Source organism: Cricetulus griseus, chromosome 4 (genome assembly GCF_003668045.3).
Source record: "Cricetulus griseus strain 17A/GY chromosome 4, alternate assembly CriGri-PICRH-1.0, whole genome shotgun sequence".
Lineage (NCBI taxonomy): Eukaryota > Metazoa > Chordata > Mammalia > Rodentia > Cricetidae > Cricetulus > Cricetulus griseus.
In genome coordinates, this window is record NC_048597.1 from 127,735,171 (window position 1) to 127,752,564 (window position 17,394).

At 39.7% G+C, this 17,394-nt stretch overlaps 1 protein-coding gene across 1 annotated transcript in view; it reads left to right on the forward strand.

Moving 5' to 3' along the window:
• The first annotated feature begins 651 nt into the window (after positions 1-651).
• Sesn3 (sestrin 3) overlaps positions 652-17,394 on the forward strand; it is a 58,133-nt gene continuing 41,390 nt past the window's right edge. Inside the window, exon 1 of the mRNA XM_027415132.2 lies at positions 652-729. Coding sequence (XP_027270933.1) covers positions 652-729 — 78 coding nt within the window. The remainder of the gene's footprint in view (positions 730-17,394) is intronic.

The following is a 17,394-nucleotide window of genomic DNA, read 5'->3' on the forward strand; positions in this document are numbered from 1 at the left end:
GGAAATGTTTAGCTCGGTCTCAGATCCTCTAGCGAGCTCTAGCTTCCAGCTATTTAATCTCACTCCATTCTGCCCCGACCTCCCTCGCCGAGGGGGCGTGGTTTGTCCTGAGGGTGGCGCCAGAGTCCCGGGTTCATTTGCATACATCACACCTTCCGCTTCTCATTGGCCAACTGGAGAGTCCCTCCTACCCCCCCCCACACCTCCCCTCCCCACCTCACTAACCCGCGGTCACCCTTCAGCCCTGAGCCTCGGAGATAAACTTAACTTGCCCGGAGATTCGAGGTGTTCTCGCCTCCCGCGATTGGCCGACGCCACTCATTGGCTACGGGTGCGGAAGGGGGCGTGGCCGGCACGGTCTGATTGGCGGGAGGGGGCGGCTCCCGGCGCGGCAGCCCTGAAGGCGGCGGGCCGCGGGGGCGGGGCTGCACTGAGGCGCTGAGGCGGCGCGGCTGCTCGTCCTGGCTGGCGGGGCGGGGGTCTGGCGATGGGGGCGGGGGAGAAACAACGGGCCGGTGAGCGCCACGGCCGCGGTCCCCGCCGAGCTCGCGCGGGCAGCCGCTGCGCTGTAGCTGCCTCCCGACCCCCTGAGAAGAGGACGTTGAAGCGGCCCTCCGCTAGCAGCCGCGGTGACAACCCGGCGTCGGCGCGATGAACCGCGGTGGCAGCAGCGCGGCGGCCTCGGCCAACTACCTGCTCTGCACCAACTGCCGGAAAGTGCTGCGGAAGGTACGGCGCGGCCGCGTCCGGCGGCAAGGCAGACGCTCCCCATGGCCGGGGTCCGGCCGGAGCCCCAGGGGGGCGAGACGCGAAGGGTCCTCCCGCGGGGTCCCCGCGCCCGGCCCTGGGCTGCTGCCCGCTCTGCCCCGAGGCTGAAGGGATGCTGGGATGCAGGGAGGGACCGGCTCGGCTGGGGATGGAGGCTGGCCTGAAATCACTGCAGCCTGTCTGGTCTGCAGGAGCCTGGCTCCCTCTCCGCCGAGGCTGTTTGCTTTGACTGGGTCGCTTCTGCCAGGCCTACCGTGCCCGGGCTCCCCCCACTCCGCCCCCGACATTCTCTTGGTGGCTCCCGAAAGGCACTGTGAAGGCATCTTGAACTTTATGCCCATGGGAAACGCTGTTGGATCTTCCAGAGCCTTCGGCTGGGGTTGATGGAGGTGGAGGCTGGAGTGGACGTGGGTTCGTTCGCCCTCCCTATCATCCCCCCCACCGCGGTGTGGATACAGAAAATCCGACCCAGGGTCGGCTTATTGCCTTCCAGAATGACTGATAGAAAGTTTACTCCAGTATTGTTTAGCTTACTTAGCTTAATCGCTTCGTGGGGGATGGGGATGAAGGGAAAGAAAGGATGACAAAATGCCCCTGTAGGCGCAGAAGAGTTTTTAACAGATCCGAACAGCCTCAGTGAATAATATAATCCGTTTCTACTCCAGACTCTATTTTTACATTGCACGAAGTGAGATCATTAGGTGAGGTGCTTCTTTCTGTTTGCCCAGCACCGATGAATTAAAATTGCTGAGCTGTGCATATCTGAGAGCTAAAATGAATACAGTGCCGTTTTTGTCAGTTTCCCTATCTACGGTCACTTTAGGATTGTTCTTTATGTATTAAGAAAAACAAGCAAGCAAGCACATAAATAAGCAAGCTCAAATATTTGCGCTCTTTGTCCAAAAACTGTTTTTCTTCCTCTGTGGGTCAGGCCAAGTGCCAATCAAAGTTGTTTTTCAAGCCTCTTTCCCCTGCAGTGGAGCTGGTTTTTTTTTTTTTTTTCCTCCTTTCTCCTATTTTATTTGAGAGAGTCAGGAAAGCAAAGGTATTGCAGGTTTGAAGTTAATCAAACAATTAAATACGCCTTAAATTGTGTTTATTGGATATGTTTCTCTTAAAACAGATTTTTATTAAATGTGCATGTTGAGTATGTGCAGTTATTTTTTTCCCCATAAACTCCTGGATCAAATTACAGTTGATACTTGCTCGGCTCATTGTAGGGCAGCTTGTGAGAAATGTAATGGATCAGAAGCTTGGTTCAGCTCAGTTGAATGTTAACTCTTTCACTGCTGGACCATATGGCATCTGAATTTAGCTTTAAAAAAATAATGTTTCTTAATTTTTAAGCTGAAACTGTCTTTGCGGGGGGAGGGGGGGAACAACCGAGACCTGTTTAATTCAATTTACTCTCAGTTAAAATGAAAGGAAATTGTATTTCTTTAACTGAATGTTGGGGGAAGGTGCTATAATTGACTTGCTTAAGTGGTACAATTCTGTTTCAATCAAAGCACATTAAAATTTTAATAATTTTTTAAAGTTAATAGCAATTTGTTTGGCTAATAGGATACTTGGAATCCATATATTAGGCTTCACACCTTTTTATTTTTCTTTTGAAAGAGCTTTGATTATGGATCCATAACACTAGCACTAAGGACATATTTATGTTTTTCTTCTAGTTATTAAGGCACTAGTATTTCTGATTACCTAGGAAGACCACCCCCACTTCTAGCCATAACTAGAAGAAAGAGAGGTTTCTGCAAACTGGACATACAAGTTTTCCTATTTTACAATTGTGGTGACCACCTTTGCCAGTATCCAGTTTATAGTAGCTACAAGGTATTTAATTTTGACTCATGTAGTAGCATGAAATGAGTTTAGATAGGAAAAGAATTGTTTGCCAGTTAAGACATGACCTGGCAACGTTCGAAGCTTTTTAAGATTGCCATTCTTAAGGATTCTAGAAAGAAATCAGTATCTAGTGTTAAATGCTTCATCATTCTAAAATTGCCACAATAAACATTTACTTCTGATAATGACCTGTTTTACTTTTTGATAAAGTATGGCTATGTAAAACAAAAGGTAATCATCTACAGCTCTCACAGCCTGATTCTTTACATTTTCTTGTGTCCATTTAATGGTGTACAGTAATGGACAAATGGGTTACAGCACTTTGGGTTTTAATTGAGTGTCGATCATAGTTTAAGAATGAACATCATCATCTACACCCATGTCAGTGGCCCTTTGCTATTAGAACTGTCATTAATGGTGAGAGAATGCCTTTACCCTTACATATGGCAGAAGGCATTTTTTCTGTCTGTGACCAACCTAATTTATGCAACATATATGATGAATTCTAAGGAAACTTCAAAAGGAACTGAATTAACCTTCAAAGGAAATAAATTGTTTTAACTAAGTCTGAACAGGGAATTGTATGTTATATGAGAATCTCATTTATTCTTAGAAGTGTCTTTACAGTTTAGGTTCACTGTTTTTGCAAAATAAAGGGAAATTGTTGATGTCTCTGATTTGGTAACATGGGTCATAGAAGAGCAGAGGGCATCAGAGCCATCTAAGTCTGCCTGCTCTGTCATTACACAGTTGAATGCGCTTTTTAGTAAGGGGGAAACTATTTACATTTGGAAACATAGCAAGACTTGAAATGTAAAGCACTTTACTTTAAGAAATTCCAGTTACAACTACAGAGATGTGATCTTTAATTTCAAACATGAAGTAGCAAAGCACATTAAGAAAGGTAGGTGACTGTCAATCCATTCACCTGCCACTTCAAAAGTAAGGTGGCATACTACACATATTTTGAGTGTAGAACTATTAGTGCTATTAGGTGAATAAATTTTTTGATATAAATTAAAAGATTTAACATTTTAATTTCTTTAAAACAAAATAGGCTCTCACTGTATAGCCTGGGCTATTCTCGATGTAGTTCAGGCTAACCATGATCTCTTGATTCTCCTTCTTTAGTTCTCCAAGTGCTGAGATTACAAGTGTGCAGCACCATGCTGAGAAGGTTCTCTCTTTTTTTTTTTTTTCAAGACAGAGTTTCTCTGTATAGCTTTGGAGCCTATCCTGGCACTCTCTCTGTAGACCAGGCTGGCCCCTAACTCACAGAGATCCGCCTGCCTCTGCCTCCCGTGTGCGGTGATTAAAGGCGTGTGCCACTGATTTTTTAATATGACTATAAGTAATTCTAGCAATACATCTTATTGTGGCTGTTGTATTTTCTCACTTATGCAATTTGATATTTTTACAACTTCTTGATGTTTTTATAAGCAAAGAGACTATCAAATAAAATGAAAAATGTTAGTTTGACCCATATGAGCCTCACTTAATCTAATCAAAATGGTCAGTATTAGAAATTTTATGGAGTTCACTCAATGGGATAGATTTACTTACATGATGGACAGGTAGCCAGCCATCTTCTGCCTTTAGCTAGTGAGCTTTGTTGGGTTTTATATTTTTGATTGGGAGGTGGTTTTTAAGTTAATATTATCTTATGTAACCTAAGCAGAGAACAAGTAGTGAGTTTGTGATAGCAAACCTAGATGCAATTCTCTTCAAAGTGCTCTCTATAAAGTCCTAGGATGCTTTAGGATGTTAAAATGCTTGAGTTGGATTAAATATTTAAGTATGTGTTCAATTATTTTTAATGTAATTAAAAATATAGATACATGAAGAATGTACCCACAATTTTTACACATTTGAATCTATCATAACTATCTTGTTACAAGTTGGGATGATGATGATGATGGCAATGATGCTGATGATGGTGATGATAGTGGTGGTTATATACATTAGAACTTTTTATTACAGTATTGATATACATGTGCATATATATGTATATATATACACTAATACACAACTTAGTAATATAAATAATTATTAATTTGTAGCAAAATACTTATTTAAATTGTTGCTTTGTGTATTAAAAACTTAATAGTTCAAGTTCAATGTAAGATTTAGTTTTTGAAATGGCTTCTGCTGCTTCCCATAACTTATAAGATGCTTACAGTTTGATCTTTGGCACTGGTCTTTCAGTTTGGGGTAAGTTAGCTAACCTCCTTGAAACCCAGTTTTTTTTTTTCCTGTAGACCACACATGGTTTCTACCTGTCTTGTGGTAGCTTTGTGGCTTAGAGAGTGTATGTAAGCACTATGCAAACCCTCAAATGACACTATACAAGAATCAAAAGCTCAGTCTCTGTGTTTTCCTTTGTGTGTTAGGATTATAGCCACTAATACACACTGAGTAATTTGTTTTGTAGTCACTTTTCATAGGAATTTTAATGATTGCTAATAAAAGAGAGGTCATGATGATTTTTATTGAGAATAACCCTTATGCATGTTTTTGGTTTCACATTTCCATTTGTATCCTCATCTCTTCACACTCATCCTCCTTTTAAGAGTAATGTGATACATTGCTTTTGGATTTTCTGATAATTTAATTAAATGCCTTTGTCAAAGGAAATTGGTATTGGCTTGAAAAGACCCTGTGCTAAAGCTAGTGTAACAGAGAAGGCCTAGGGTAAAGCAAGAGCATCCATCTAGTTATTCAGTTCAGGGAAGAGTTATGAAGCAGGAGTTTCCTAATCTTACCATCTGATTGTTCCTTTGAAGACAGTGACCTTGCTAGTTTATGGAATGCCTTTGCATCATCCCAGGGTTCTCTCAACACTGAGAAGGTTTAGGTGGCAGAGTCTCTGCAGTACAGCTAATAAGAAGCACCCTTAAGCTAGCCTTTGTGGCTGTGATGAACTGTTTATCTAGTGTTCCCGGCCATGCTGAGGCTGCCAGGGAATATCTCCATTCTACACTCAGCCTCTGTGGAATTCTCCAAGGAGACCTAGACCTGGGATTAGAAAAGTTAGCCGGTTTTACCTGGGTTGCAAAAGCTAAAGGGGAAAGAGCAGCAGGGAGTCAGCTGCACCTCTCAACTCTGGAATGCTTGTGGGCCTGTCATGCCTCACACCAGGCCCTGGATTCTGGGAGTGTATCTAGGACATACTAGACATAGTCAACAACTGTTTTTGAGGCTAGAACCTTAAAACTGTTCTTATTTTTCTTTTTTTTTACTGTGTATAAAAGCAGTGTGGGCATAATTGTGCGACCCTTTTAGCATAAATCAAGGAAGTGGCACCACTCAGCATGGGGGAAATGATGAGTTTCATTTAAGAATGCTGCTGAAGAAGCAGGAAGCATGTTTTGAATCTTTACCCTCTAGGATTCATCTCTCACATGTGTGAGGCAATGGGAAGGTGCACAGCAACTCTGTGTAGCAAGTTACCTGTCTCATGTGTAAAAGTGTGTTGCAGTTTAGTACCCAGCTTAATCAGCCAGTTTTTCATATAACCCATTTTACTCAGAAGAGCTCTGTCAAACAGACTTTGCTTCCTCAGATTTGAGTACTCAAGAAAACACATATTAAAATTAGCAAATTTTTGTAAAATTATGTTTGTTTCCATTAAATTAGAAATCCAAAAAATATCTATGTCTTTGTTTATTTGTTTGTTTTGCTTTTGAGACAGGCTCATTATATAGCTGGCCAAAGTATGTAGACCAGGCTGGCTTGGAACCCACAGAGATATCAACCTGCCTCAGCTTCCCTAGTTCTGGGATTAAAGGTGTGCACCACCATACCTGGTGCAAGCGTCTCAATTTTTAAAGTCTTTCCTTGTCAGGTGAAGGAGAGACATTATATTAATGGATGTGATTTTTTGATAGCACATATGAGCACCAACATTTGGAAGATACACAGAACCCAATGAACCAGTTTGTGAAAACTGCTTCTCCCACCCCCTCCCCTCCCCCTCCCCCACTCCCGCTGCCTTTCAGTCAAGAACCAAATTGTTACATCACAGTAGGTATAACCTTTGGGTTTGCCTGTTGATTGTCTTAATAATGACAATTAATATTGTCAGTTGTTTTCTTTGAATTTTCAGAATCATGTTACTCATTTTTGAAGTATTTATTAAGATCGCATAGAGAAAATATCTATTCAAAATGCAAAACGGACAGGTGGGCTTAATGTAATACAAAATGTTAAGTTCATGTATTTGATTTCAGAAGGTATATTTACAAGTTTTGATGTGATGTCAAAGAAAAGTATTAATAATTGTCTTCTTTTTTTTCAATCACATATCTAATTTTCTTTAAACATTCTTCAGTCAAAACATCACAGTGAATGAATGTAGAAAACCTAGCTGTCTATGATAAGCAGGCATTGAAGAGATTTGCAAAAATGTAAATGTGAATCTCACTGTTTTGTTGTGGAAAATAAAGTTCCCTAAAGATATGTGATTCATGTTAACATGTAATAGACTTTTATTTTAGGTGAATTAAACATTTAAACTTTCCCTAGCTTTAATTTCTATTACAGCAACTATTGACAATTACAAGCAACACATAAATAAAACTTCTCTGGCATTTGCAATAGTTTTTGAGTGTTGAACGGCTTCCATGAGTGGGACATCTGAAAACTGTTGTGCTGAAGTTATAGACAGTAAAGTATGCTACAATTGGAAGAAATTCGATGGAGAAAATAAAAAGAAAGCCATGATATCATAGGCAGAAAATACGGATGAGGCCAACCAGTCACCTCTGTTGTGTGGGGATGCTTGTAGATATTCCCTGGCACCTCTTTACTGATGTTCTGGAAGCTTCCCTCTTGGCAGGGTAAGACTTTGATCAACTGCAGATGATCTTTTTCTGATATTCATGGGCATCCCTTTATGTGGTAGAAATTAGGGGACAGGACAAAACTTTGGTTCCGAAGAACTAGTCTCTCTGCTATGTGAAGCAAGTGAAGAAAGGTTTGGTCCAAGGCTGTGTCCATTATACTCTAATTGATTGGTGTTTGGCTAAAAAGGAAAGGAAGACCCTGAGTAGCAGAATTAGTTTGGAAGGCTTGGAAGCAGAGGCATATGGAAGCAGTAGAGGGAAAAGGGAGAATCAGACCAAAGAGAAGTGTTGACCCAGCGCTCTGATAATAAGCATTATATGACAAAGGAAAGCAAGACCACTGGTGTGGATGGGACATAGCACAACTCTACAGTCAGGGCTCCTGGCTACTTTCTTCACATGAGAGTTGTGTATGTGTGTGTCAAGGAAAGGATGCAGATGCAGTGTGCGAGTGTATGGAAGCTCAGCAGCAATCAGCTGCCTATCCTATGGTCTCCAGGGTAGGATAGGGATCTATTTAATCTCTGTGATTAATTAAGACCTGGAAGTGGCTAGCATCATCTGACCTATCTTAGATAACATTGTGATAGGTATGAGAAAGAAAGTATAATTTGCTATTAATCTTCCCACCCTTTTTCTTCTGCTATTGCCTGGGTGCTAGGCTGTCCAGCTACTTTATCAATTGTCTTTCACGTACTTCTTTAGCACTAACAAGTTACATGGATTTTTGCCTTACCAGATGGTTTTTTATTTGGGATCTGGTTCATGAAGGGTTTTTGTTTTTGTTTTTGTTTTGTTCTGCTTTTTTCTCTTAAATGATGAGACTCTATTTAATCACATAGGTATTGACAGTATATTCTTATTGGATACAGCACAATAGAGTTGATATAATACAATCACACCATTTCTGAAATATATCCAGTGTATGTTCTTTCTGGCTTGGTTCTACTGTCATTATAAGGAACATTTTCAGAAGTACAGTAATAAAGATGATTGGAAAATAAAGTGTACTTGTTGTTTGACCATTTGTTTTGCTATTTCATTGTTTTTTTTTTTTTTGTTTTTTTGTTTTTTTTTTTGTAGTCACAAGACTGTTTTAACTATCCTACTAGCCTTTGGATAGTGTTGTCATAAAGAGTAAGGATGTCTACTGAAAGAGTGTGTCGACACCAGCCTCAGATGCTAGGCATGCTTAGAAATATAAGACAGCTGTTGCTTTGGTGTGAACTTGTGTTGTACACCTTAGAATTTGCCAGTGGTCTGCAAAGAATGACTGTTTTAGACAAGTAGCTAAGGGCATATCTTCAGTTTCCAGAATGCTTTGTAGGTATCTCTGAGGTTCCCATTTGATAAAGGGTTTTGCTTGGCCTTTCCTTTCTCCTCCAAGCCCTTTCCTTTACAAGGCTCCCACGCCCGCTGTAGGCACTGTGGTCATCAAGCACTCCTGTAGTAACCATGAAACAGAATGTTTTGTAGGCTCTGACTACCCCGTAACTAGCCTGTACCTTTAAGATCCACCCAAAAATGACTCATCCATTGCTCTGGAAGCCAGGATATTGGTTGCCACCAAGGAGAAGACATAGATGTTACAGATAGGAAAATTGCAGGATATTTTGTCCTTTGGAACTCAATGGTGGGTTGAAAACTCTCACATTCCACCACTGAAACTTCTGATAAGCTGTGACAGGTGCTTTACTTCATTCATCTTGAAGAATAAAGTTCACATAAAAATAAGCACAACCAAACATTTAAAAATGCCTAGCTTAGGGCTGGATTGCTTCTTATACCAGTGACTTCCTAACCAGTATAAGGTACATATTTTCACTTTATTTTCTACAAATCAACAAGTTGTAATAGAGGAATGCATCTGGATATCTTATTTCATTTTTGCCTTTCCCTGTACAACAGCTAAAGCAGGGCAGTTGAAGAAATTAATTTCATCATTGTAATTACACATATGTGTCCAATATTTAGGAAGCTCCCAAAAGGGGTAACTAAAAATGGATTTTTAGATCATTATACTTATCTGAGACTGTGACACAGTTTTGAGTATGTTTTATAATATCAATAACAAGGCAGCTTTCATTATATCCTCCCTGTATTGCCAGTGCCTATTAGGTATTGAGTCCTATGTATGTTCACATTTGTCACAGTAAACCCTTGAAGAATCTCCTTCTCCCTCTCCCTCACCCTCTCCCTCTCCCTCTCCCTCTCTCTTTCTCTCTCTCTCTCTCTCTCTCTCTCTCTCTCTCTCTCTCTTCTCCCTCTCCCTCTCCCTCCCCCCCCTCTCTTCTCTCTCTCTCTCTCTCTCCCTCCCTCTCCCTCTCCCTCTCCCCCTCTCTCTTGCCTTTGCACACGTGTGTGTGTGTGTGTGTGTGTGTGTGTGTGTGTGTGTGTGTGTGTGTGTGTTTATATGTACATGTATGTGTGGTTGCGTTTATCTGTGTATGTGTGTGAAGGACATAGGTTGACGTTGGATATCTTCTCAATTGCTCTGCACCTTATTTTTTGAAACCAGGGTCTCTCACTGGCCCAGAAACTCACCAGCAAGGCCTCTGGATCCTCCTTTCTTTGCTCCCTCTCCCAGCCCTTGAGTCAGTCAGGTGTCTTCTGATCAGTTTGTTGCGTGGATGCTGGATACAGGCTCAGAACCCCATGCTTGCACTGCACAGCAAGAACTTTACCCACTGAACCCAGATCCCACTTTGTAACAATGAAGAAACTGGGACTCAGGGCTTTTGGAACTGACTATAGGTCATAGTACCAACAAGCAAACAGGATTTGAAACCAATTTGAGATCCATAGTATGGCACAGTATACAGATATAAACACTGAATGACTGTATTCCACAGTTTTCTTAATGTGAAAAACTTATCAAGTCTTATTAAGTAAAATTAACTGTATCAAATAGGAACCTAGAGCCTCAAGAGAGTATTAACAGGTGTGATCTCAAATTTAGATGTTTTTTACTCTTTTCATTCTTAATGATTTTAAATGAGGTTATTAACAATCTGGGTCATACTCTGTTAATATGATTAATCACAAGATTGATTCAGACAGATCTAGGTTGTTTTTTTTTTTTTTTTTTCTTCTCTCTTGTAGTGGCAGTTGAACCCAGGATTGTGCACATGGGAGACAGAGTTGAAGTGCTTATTGCAGTTTTCACCTGTTAGTTTTTGCTTTTATCTTTTTAAACCCTCAATTATGCAGCCAGTTTTTCCTGATCTCAGAATGTCTTTTTCAAACTACCCAGCATACTTGACCTCTCTTCCTGCCAACCAACCAGTCATGACTTAATCTCACTGTATCACCCAGTACTGCTATAGTATCTTTGAAAAAGGATTGTTTAGAAATATTTCAGGTATTATGTTTCTTGAATAAGACCCCTCTCCCCCCAAGAAATATCCTCACCTTTTGGTAAATTCCTTTACAATGCTTTATGAAGATAAGTAATGACATGAATGCTTATTTCTATCATTCAGGTCAGCATTTGAACTGAGCATTAGTTGAAGGTGGTAAGAAGGCCTGCATTGGTGATCTCCCCTGCTTGCTAACCCCCTCCACTCCAGTTCTGTGCATCTGCTGCTGGGCTATGTCATCAGCATAGTTTCATCCTTTAACTGGCTTTGTTTGGAGAGAGGGATTCCTGGAACATGCTGTTGTAGATCAGAGCTCCTAAATAATGACACAGAGACATATTATTAATTATGAAAGCTCGGCCTTAGCTTAGGCTTGTCCCACTAGCCCTTATAACTTAAATCAACCCACTTGTTTTAATCTACATTCTGTCACGGGGCTCGTTGCCTTATCTCTCCATACTGCTCATACTGCTTCCTCTGGCTGGCTGGCTGGTTGGCTACTCCACCCTCCTCCCAGAGTTCTCTCTTTGTCCTGAAGCCTCACCTATACCTCCTGCCTAGCTATTGGCTGGTCAGCTTTTTTTTTTTTTTTTTTCTGTTACTCTTGTGGTACTTGGCACCATTTTTTTTTTTTTAAATTAGTTTCTCAGTCATCATCTGGGAGGAAACCATTCTGAGCAACATCATTAAAAACAGCTCTGATTAAGCATGGACATTACTGTGTCAGCTTTTTATTACACCGATCACAGCAATACATTTTCACACAATGTACAAATATCCCACAACTAAGAGTTCCCACAGAAACACCTAAGATGCCACTGTGTGGTAGATTGCTGTGGATATTTAAGGTCTGCAGGGCCTGCAAACCTGGCTACTAGGTATTGTGTCCAGAAGAAAGGAAGTCCTGAGAGCCAAGTAACAGCTTCTTTACAAACTGTCTATCTTAATTAACATTTTAGAAGGGTACTGATTTGGACATACACACAAGGAAAATTATTTAACTTCTCATGAAAACTTTTCTGTGTATTGCTTGAAATTGGTGAATTTTCAGTTGTGTTGTAGCCTACCTATTTATATTGTGGTTTTGTTGTTTTAAATACATTGTCTGGTATATATTATGTTTAAATACATTGTTAGTATTATGTAATAATATAGATATCAAATGTATATATAAGATACAGGTTCTAATATTATTTAGGCTAAGTTGTTTATACTTGGAAATTATTTTAGCTTGGCCAGGATATGAATCAGTAGCAGATTACTTGTCCAACATGTTCAAGGTCCTGGATTTAATCCCCAATAATACATAAAGGAAATTACTGTAAACTATTAATTTCATTTGATTATGCTGAAAACCTATTTTTTAGTTGGCACTCTTTAAATGAGGGAAACATGCTTAGGTAAGTAGAAACACTTTCTTTGTAAAACTGTAGATTTTTTAATAACACTATGTTTCTGTGTCAAATACTATTTATTTTAAATAGCCCTCACATTCTCAGACAAGAAAATATTAAGTGTGTTAATATCTATATTAAATACTATGTATCTTTAATTAATTTATTCCTTCATACATGAAATCCTTTTTTGTGCTAGTTACCAAAGAACAGAAAATGAGAAGATCATCATTTTTACCTAAGCAGTGATTTTGTAGTGTACCTTTGGGTCTTGCAAAGGTCTTCAAGGTTATGGTTATATCCCTCATTTTATAGTTCAAAAGAAGGTTTGCATACTTTCTGCAATGGCCTGGGTAATATTTTAGGCTTTGGTTCATACTTAGAAACATATATATGTAGCTACAGTAAATAGTGCTAAGGTTATGTCTTTTTCTGTTCTTGGTTTAGTTCCCTGCCTACCTTCCTTTACCAGACATTGACAAAAGCACCCATGAAATGTGACATGTAAGTGAAATGTCTACATCTACCAGAACTGACTAGGGTACCACCTGATGCAGGCTGCATGAGTGTTGGCCTGAGGGATGTAGCGAGGGGGGATATTCACTATAAGGTAATCCTTCAAAGAAGTGTTCCATACTTCTGATGAGGATGAGTTTTCAAAATGGGGAACTAAGCATTTGATCAGTGACTATAATATGGTAGTGTTTATCTGGGTCACAGATGTGTGAGAGTACCTGGATGGAATGTTAGAAATCTACTGACACTGAGAGCAGTGACAGCCGTTCAGGGTGCATAATTCAAGCCTCTTTGGTCTCATTAAATGCAGAGTTGACAACCCTGCACTTAGATCCAGAGGAAGCACTTTGACAAGCTCTTGCCCACATAGAACTTCAATGGGTGATATTTCTTAGTCTGTTGTGAAACAATCACTAACTAATTGTTGGTTTAAAAAAAAAAACAACTTGTTGATACATAAGCAGCCATATGTAATGGAATATTTTACTTCTGGATGGCTTTGAATTTTTAAAGGCAAACACACACATGAAATGTATGTATTTGTACCTTGCTTCCTTTACTGATTATTCACTAATATCTATGTGGTTCTATTTTACTTTCCTTACCTCTCTGTGATGGGTGTATGTTACATACCCATAGCAGAGGCCTGGAGCCCATCTCCTTCTTTCCTTCCTCATAGTCATTTAATGCTCTTTAGTACTTATGGATAATTAACTATTTGGCAAGAACTGTAAAACTTTAAAACAAAGGTATACTGTGCAGTCTATTGGAAATTAGACAATTCCAGATGAAAGAGTTCTAAGATAAAGATGTAAGTCCATGGAAAAGCTGGGTTAAGAGGCAGATGCTTGCCTTTTTTTGGAATATAAACAATGCATAATTAGCTTTCAGTTATTTCTAAGAGAAATTTACATACAAGTAGTAAGCTCTTCAGTCCCTAGCACTAGGACTTGCTTCTTGAAGTCAGTGAATGCATAGGATGCAAGTTCTTTAGCACCACTCAAGGTTTGGTTCTCTGCATGTCTGTTACTCACAGAACTTACCTGGCCACTAATAACAAATTGTAGGAAGTAACTAGGTCTTGGTAGGAACAAATACCTTTTCTAAATTACTATGATTGACTGCCTCCCCCGCCCCCCAAACACACACTGAAACTTGATTTTCCTTTTAAAAGTTCATTCTGGAAAGATTAAAGTATAACATGAGGTGATTCTAAATTGATCTAGTTATAGAAGCACATGGCCAATAATCTAGACCAGTGTATGGGTGTTTAGCCTGCATTTATATGTGCCCCACATGTGGGCAGTGCCATACTGGAGGAGTCTAGAAGTGGGAGTCAGATCTCCTGGAACCATAGTTGTGAGCCGCCATGTGGGTGCTTGGAATCCATCTTGGTTCCTCTGCAAGAGTAGCAAGTGCTCTTAACTGCTGAGTCCAAAGACTGGCATTTAAACTCACAATGAAAATAATTTTTCCCTTAAAGAGAACTAGGACACATATCCTAAAGAAAGAACAAGGATTGATGTATTTGCTTTATTATTTTGAGTCCTTGGAGAAGATTAAGCCTTTATATAAGTTATAGGTGTGTTTTTATTTATGGTCACTTACTTGCCTTGGCAAAGTATCAGATGATGACATTAGGAAGTCTGTAAATGAAGAACAGGCCCAGGATACACACCTGTATCTTACATGCACATGGATACACACACACACACACACACACACACACACACACACACACACACACACGCTCATGCACACATGCATGTACATGCCACTAAGTGGAAGCCAGCTCTTTGAAAAGCACAGATTGCTTCAGTCAGTTATATCTTATCTACAGCAGCAATCATAACTAATTTTATTCGGTTTGGTTGATTCTAATTTCGTTTTAATGGGTGTTTTCCTTGTGTTGTCTCTAGTGCTAAACTTGAGCCTGTTGTTTGTTGATCTTAAGAAAGAGGAGACTCATTACATGGCTCCTTACCACACCTCCAGATGCTCAGGTGTTAGCTGCTGAAGAAGCAATTGCAGTTACTTAATTCAAAACCGTGGGGAGAGATGCTTTTCTATTGACCATTTTTCTGTCTTCTGTGAGGGAAGGACTAATAGAGTGCCTTAAATAGAACTGTCTCCATGGCAATGGACAGTCAGCTTTTTGACTTGGAGTCTCATAAAAAAGGAAATTTAAAAACATATTTTTATGGTCTAAAATAGCAATGTGGCTTCAGTAAAGCACGAGAGTGCTACCCGTCAGCCACTGCACCATTGACTCCACCAGAATAAGGTGCCTTTCTTTGAGTAGCACTTGATCGGAGCATTTTTAGTTTGGACAACTCCTCCTTCTCTTGATTAAGGGGTGACAGTGCTGGTCTTCAAATTGACAGTAAACTTGAGAATCTCTAACAAGATTAGGACTGGGGCCAGGGCCTGAGAAAAAAGTATTATTTATCTCTGGTAGTATTCTTGCAAAGAAAGAAAATACTGACTAGATGATGTGTTATTCTTGATTATGTTTAAACAGAATTGTCTCTGAAATAGTGGAAGCAATGACAATATTTAAAGTTTAATAAAAATGAATTTTCTGGTCCCTACAATTTGTCATCTTCAGATCACTTATCTTGTTTAAAAGACAGCTGACAACCTGCCCCTCTAGTTCCTCCTTCTGCCCACACCCATAGAAGAGACAGATCCCTTTGACTAGCTGCTGGACCACCTTGCCATCAGTGAAGGCCAGTAAGGGTGCACCCACAATAGACTTTAGAATTGGAAAGTCTGGTTTCTTTTAAGTATGTGATGTTTTAATTTTTAAAAAGACAGACACAGAAGAAGGAATATCCAAACTGACAAGGTTAATTGGAGATGCTGAGATTGAAGATTATTTTAACAATATTTATTATTCTTGTTTTATAGTTTTTATTACTAAGCATGAATTGATAAAATATTGAAAGCTATTACTGTACATGTAAGGCAAACACTCTGCAACTGAACTCTAATCCCAACATCCCCCATTGGGGTTTTATATATGATTAGATTTTGCTTATTCCTATTAACAATGGCCACAGAACAGATAAAACTCCAATCCCTCAAATATATTACTGTATAGAACAGAAGAGTGTTTAAATGTGGAATTCTTGTGAACTTCCTACATGCATTTCTCAGAAAACATATAGTCCTCTAGGGAGGGAAATTTTTATTTCTTGTCAGAAATGTTAGTCTGACTGAAATTTGAATGTATAAATTTTTTAATTTTAAAATTATTTATTTATTTATTTATTATACAGTTATCTGCATGCACACTTGCACACCAGAAGAGGGCACCAGATCTCATTACAGATGGTTGTGAGCCACCATGTGGTTGCTGGGAATTGAAATCGGGTCCTCTGGAAGAACAGTCAGTGCTCTTAACCTCTGAGCCATCTCTCCAGCCCTGAATGTATAATTTTGAGTTCACAGTTTCTTGAGGCGGCATTAGAGTTTTCTTCACAGCATATCTCATTTTTTCTATGTAAGTACTTTATGAAGTTGAGATGTTATTGCTACTTCATGAAAGAATGTTTTCCTGCTGGTCCAGTGTTGCACAAATACTATGGTAACATACATCTTTCCTTCTGTAGGAAGGTGTAGAATAAGGGAACAGTTTCACTTTAAAGTTATTATTTGTAATAAATACAACTATTGTGTTTTCTAAATTAGAAAATGCACATCCTTTTGGGGAAAATACTTGTCAACTTTTGTGAAGAAGACTGTCATTATCATATAGCCTTGGGAATCAATATTTCATGATTTGTCCAGAAGAGAAATAACTATTAATTGAGCCGATGGAACTGAGTAATTCCTTGTTCCCTACAGCATTCTTGTGTAGTGCCTGCTTGTCTTTTCCTAGAAAATCAAATATCATTCAAATATAAGAGGTTCTCATTTACATGTAAACTTTGAAGGCCAGATGTCTTGGTGTATTAATTCTTTGAAAACATTTGCTAACTAAATTCTGCCTATTAAATATATGTGTCTGTCCAAACTGTAACTTAAATTGATTTTTCTAATGTTATGGGTGGGTGATAAGTATGCCTTGGTAATTTGACTTCTGCTCTCCTTCACAAGGTAAAGCCACCATTGGAGTGGCCAATATGTCCTGTATTGATTGATCAGGAAACGTACTTTGTCATATGGAACTGAACTCCAAGGTCTTGTTACTACTTAGGTAACTGCTGAAAAGTCATAAAACTGTTGCCATTGTGATCTTCGTAGGGAAATGGTAATCTGGGTGTACCTGGGAACTCAAATGCTTTGCCTTAGAAAGAATTAGCCCAAAGAGCCAACAGGAACTGTTCAGGAGGCCTGCAGCTGTGGCCTTTGCCTATTTGAATGCTTCTTTGGGGAATAAACCCCATGGCTAGAGAATATGGAAGCAATCCTTGTGAGGGAAAAGCAGGATATTAAGCCAGCAGTAGTCCAGGGGCCAGCCATTAGCTTGCAACATCTTGACCTATCAACCCACCCATGTGTGCTGTGACAGTGACAAATGAGCTTAGCACATTGGGGATCACATAGTTCATCTTTTATCAGAGAAAATTGTGGTTTCAGGAGATGTCATTCTTGGGCAGGAATACTTGAAAGGTCTGTCAGGATCCTGGGAACTCCCTAACAAAAGTTATGAAAAGTTGA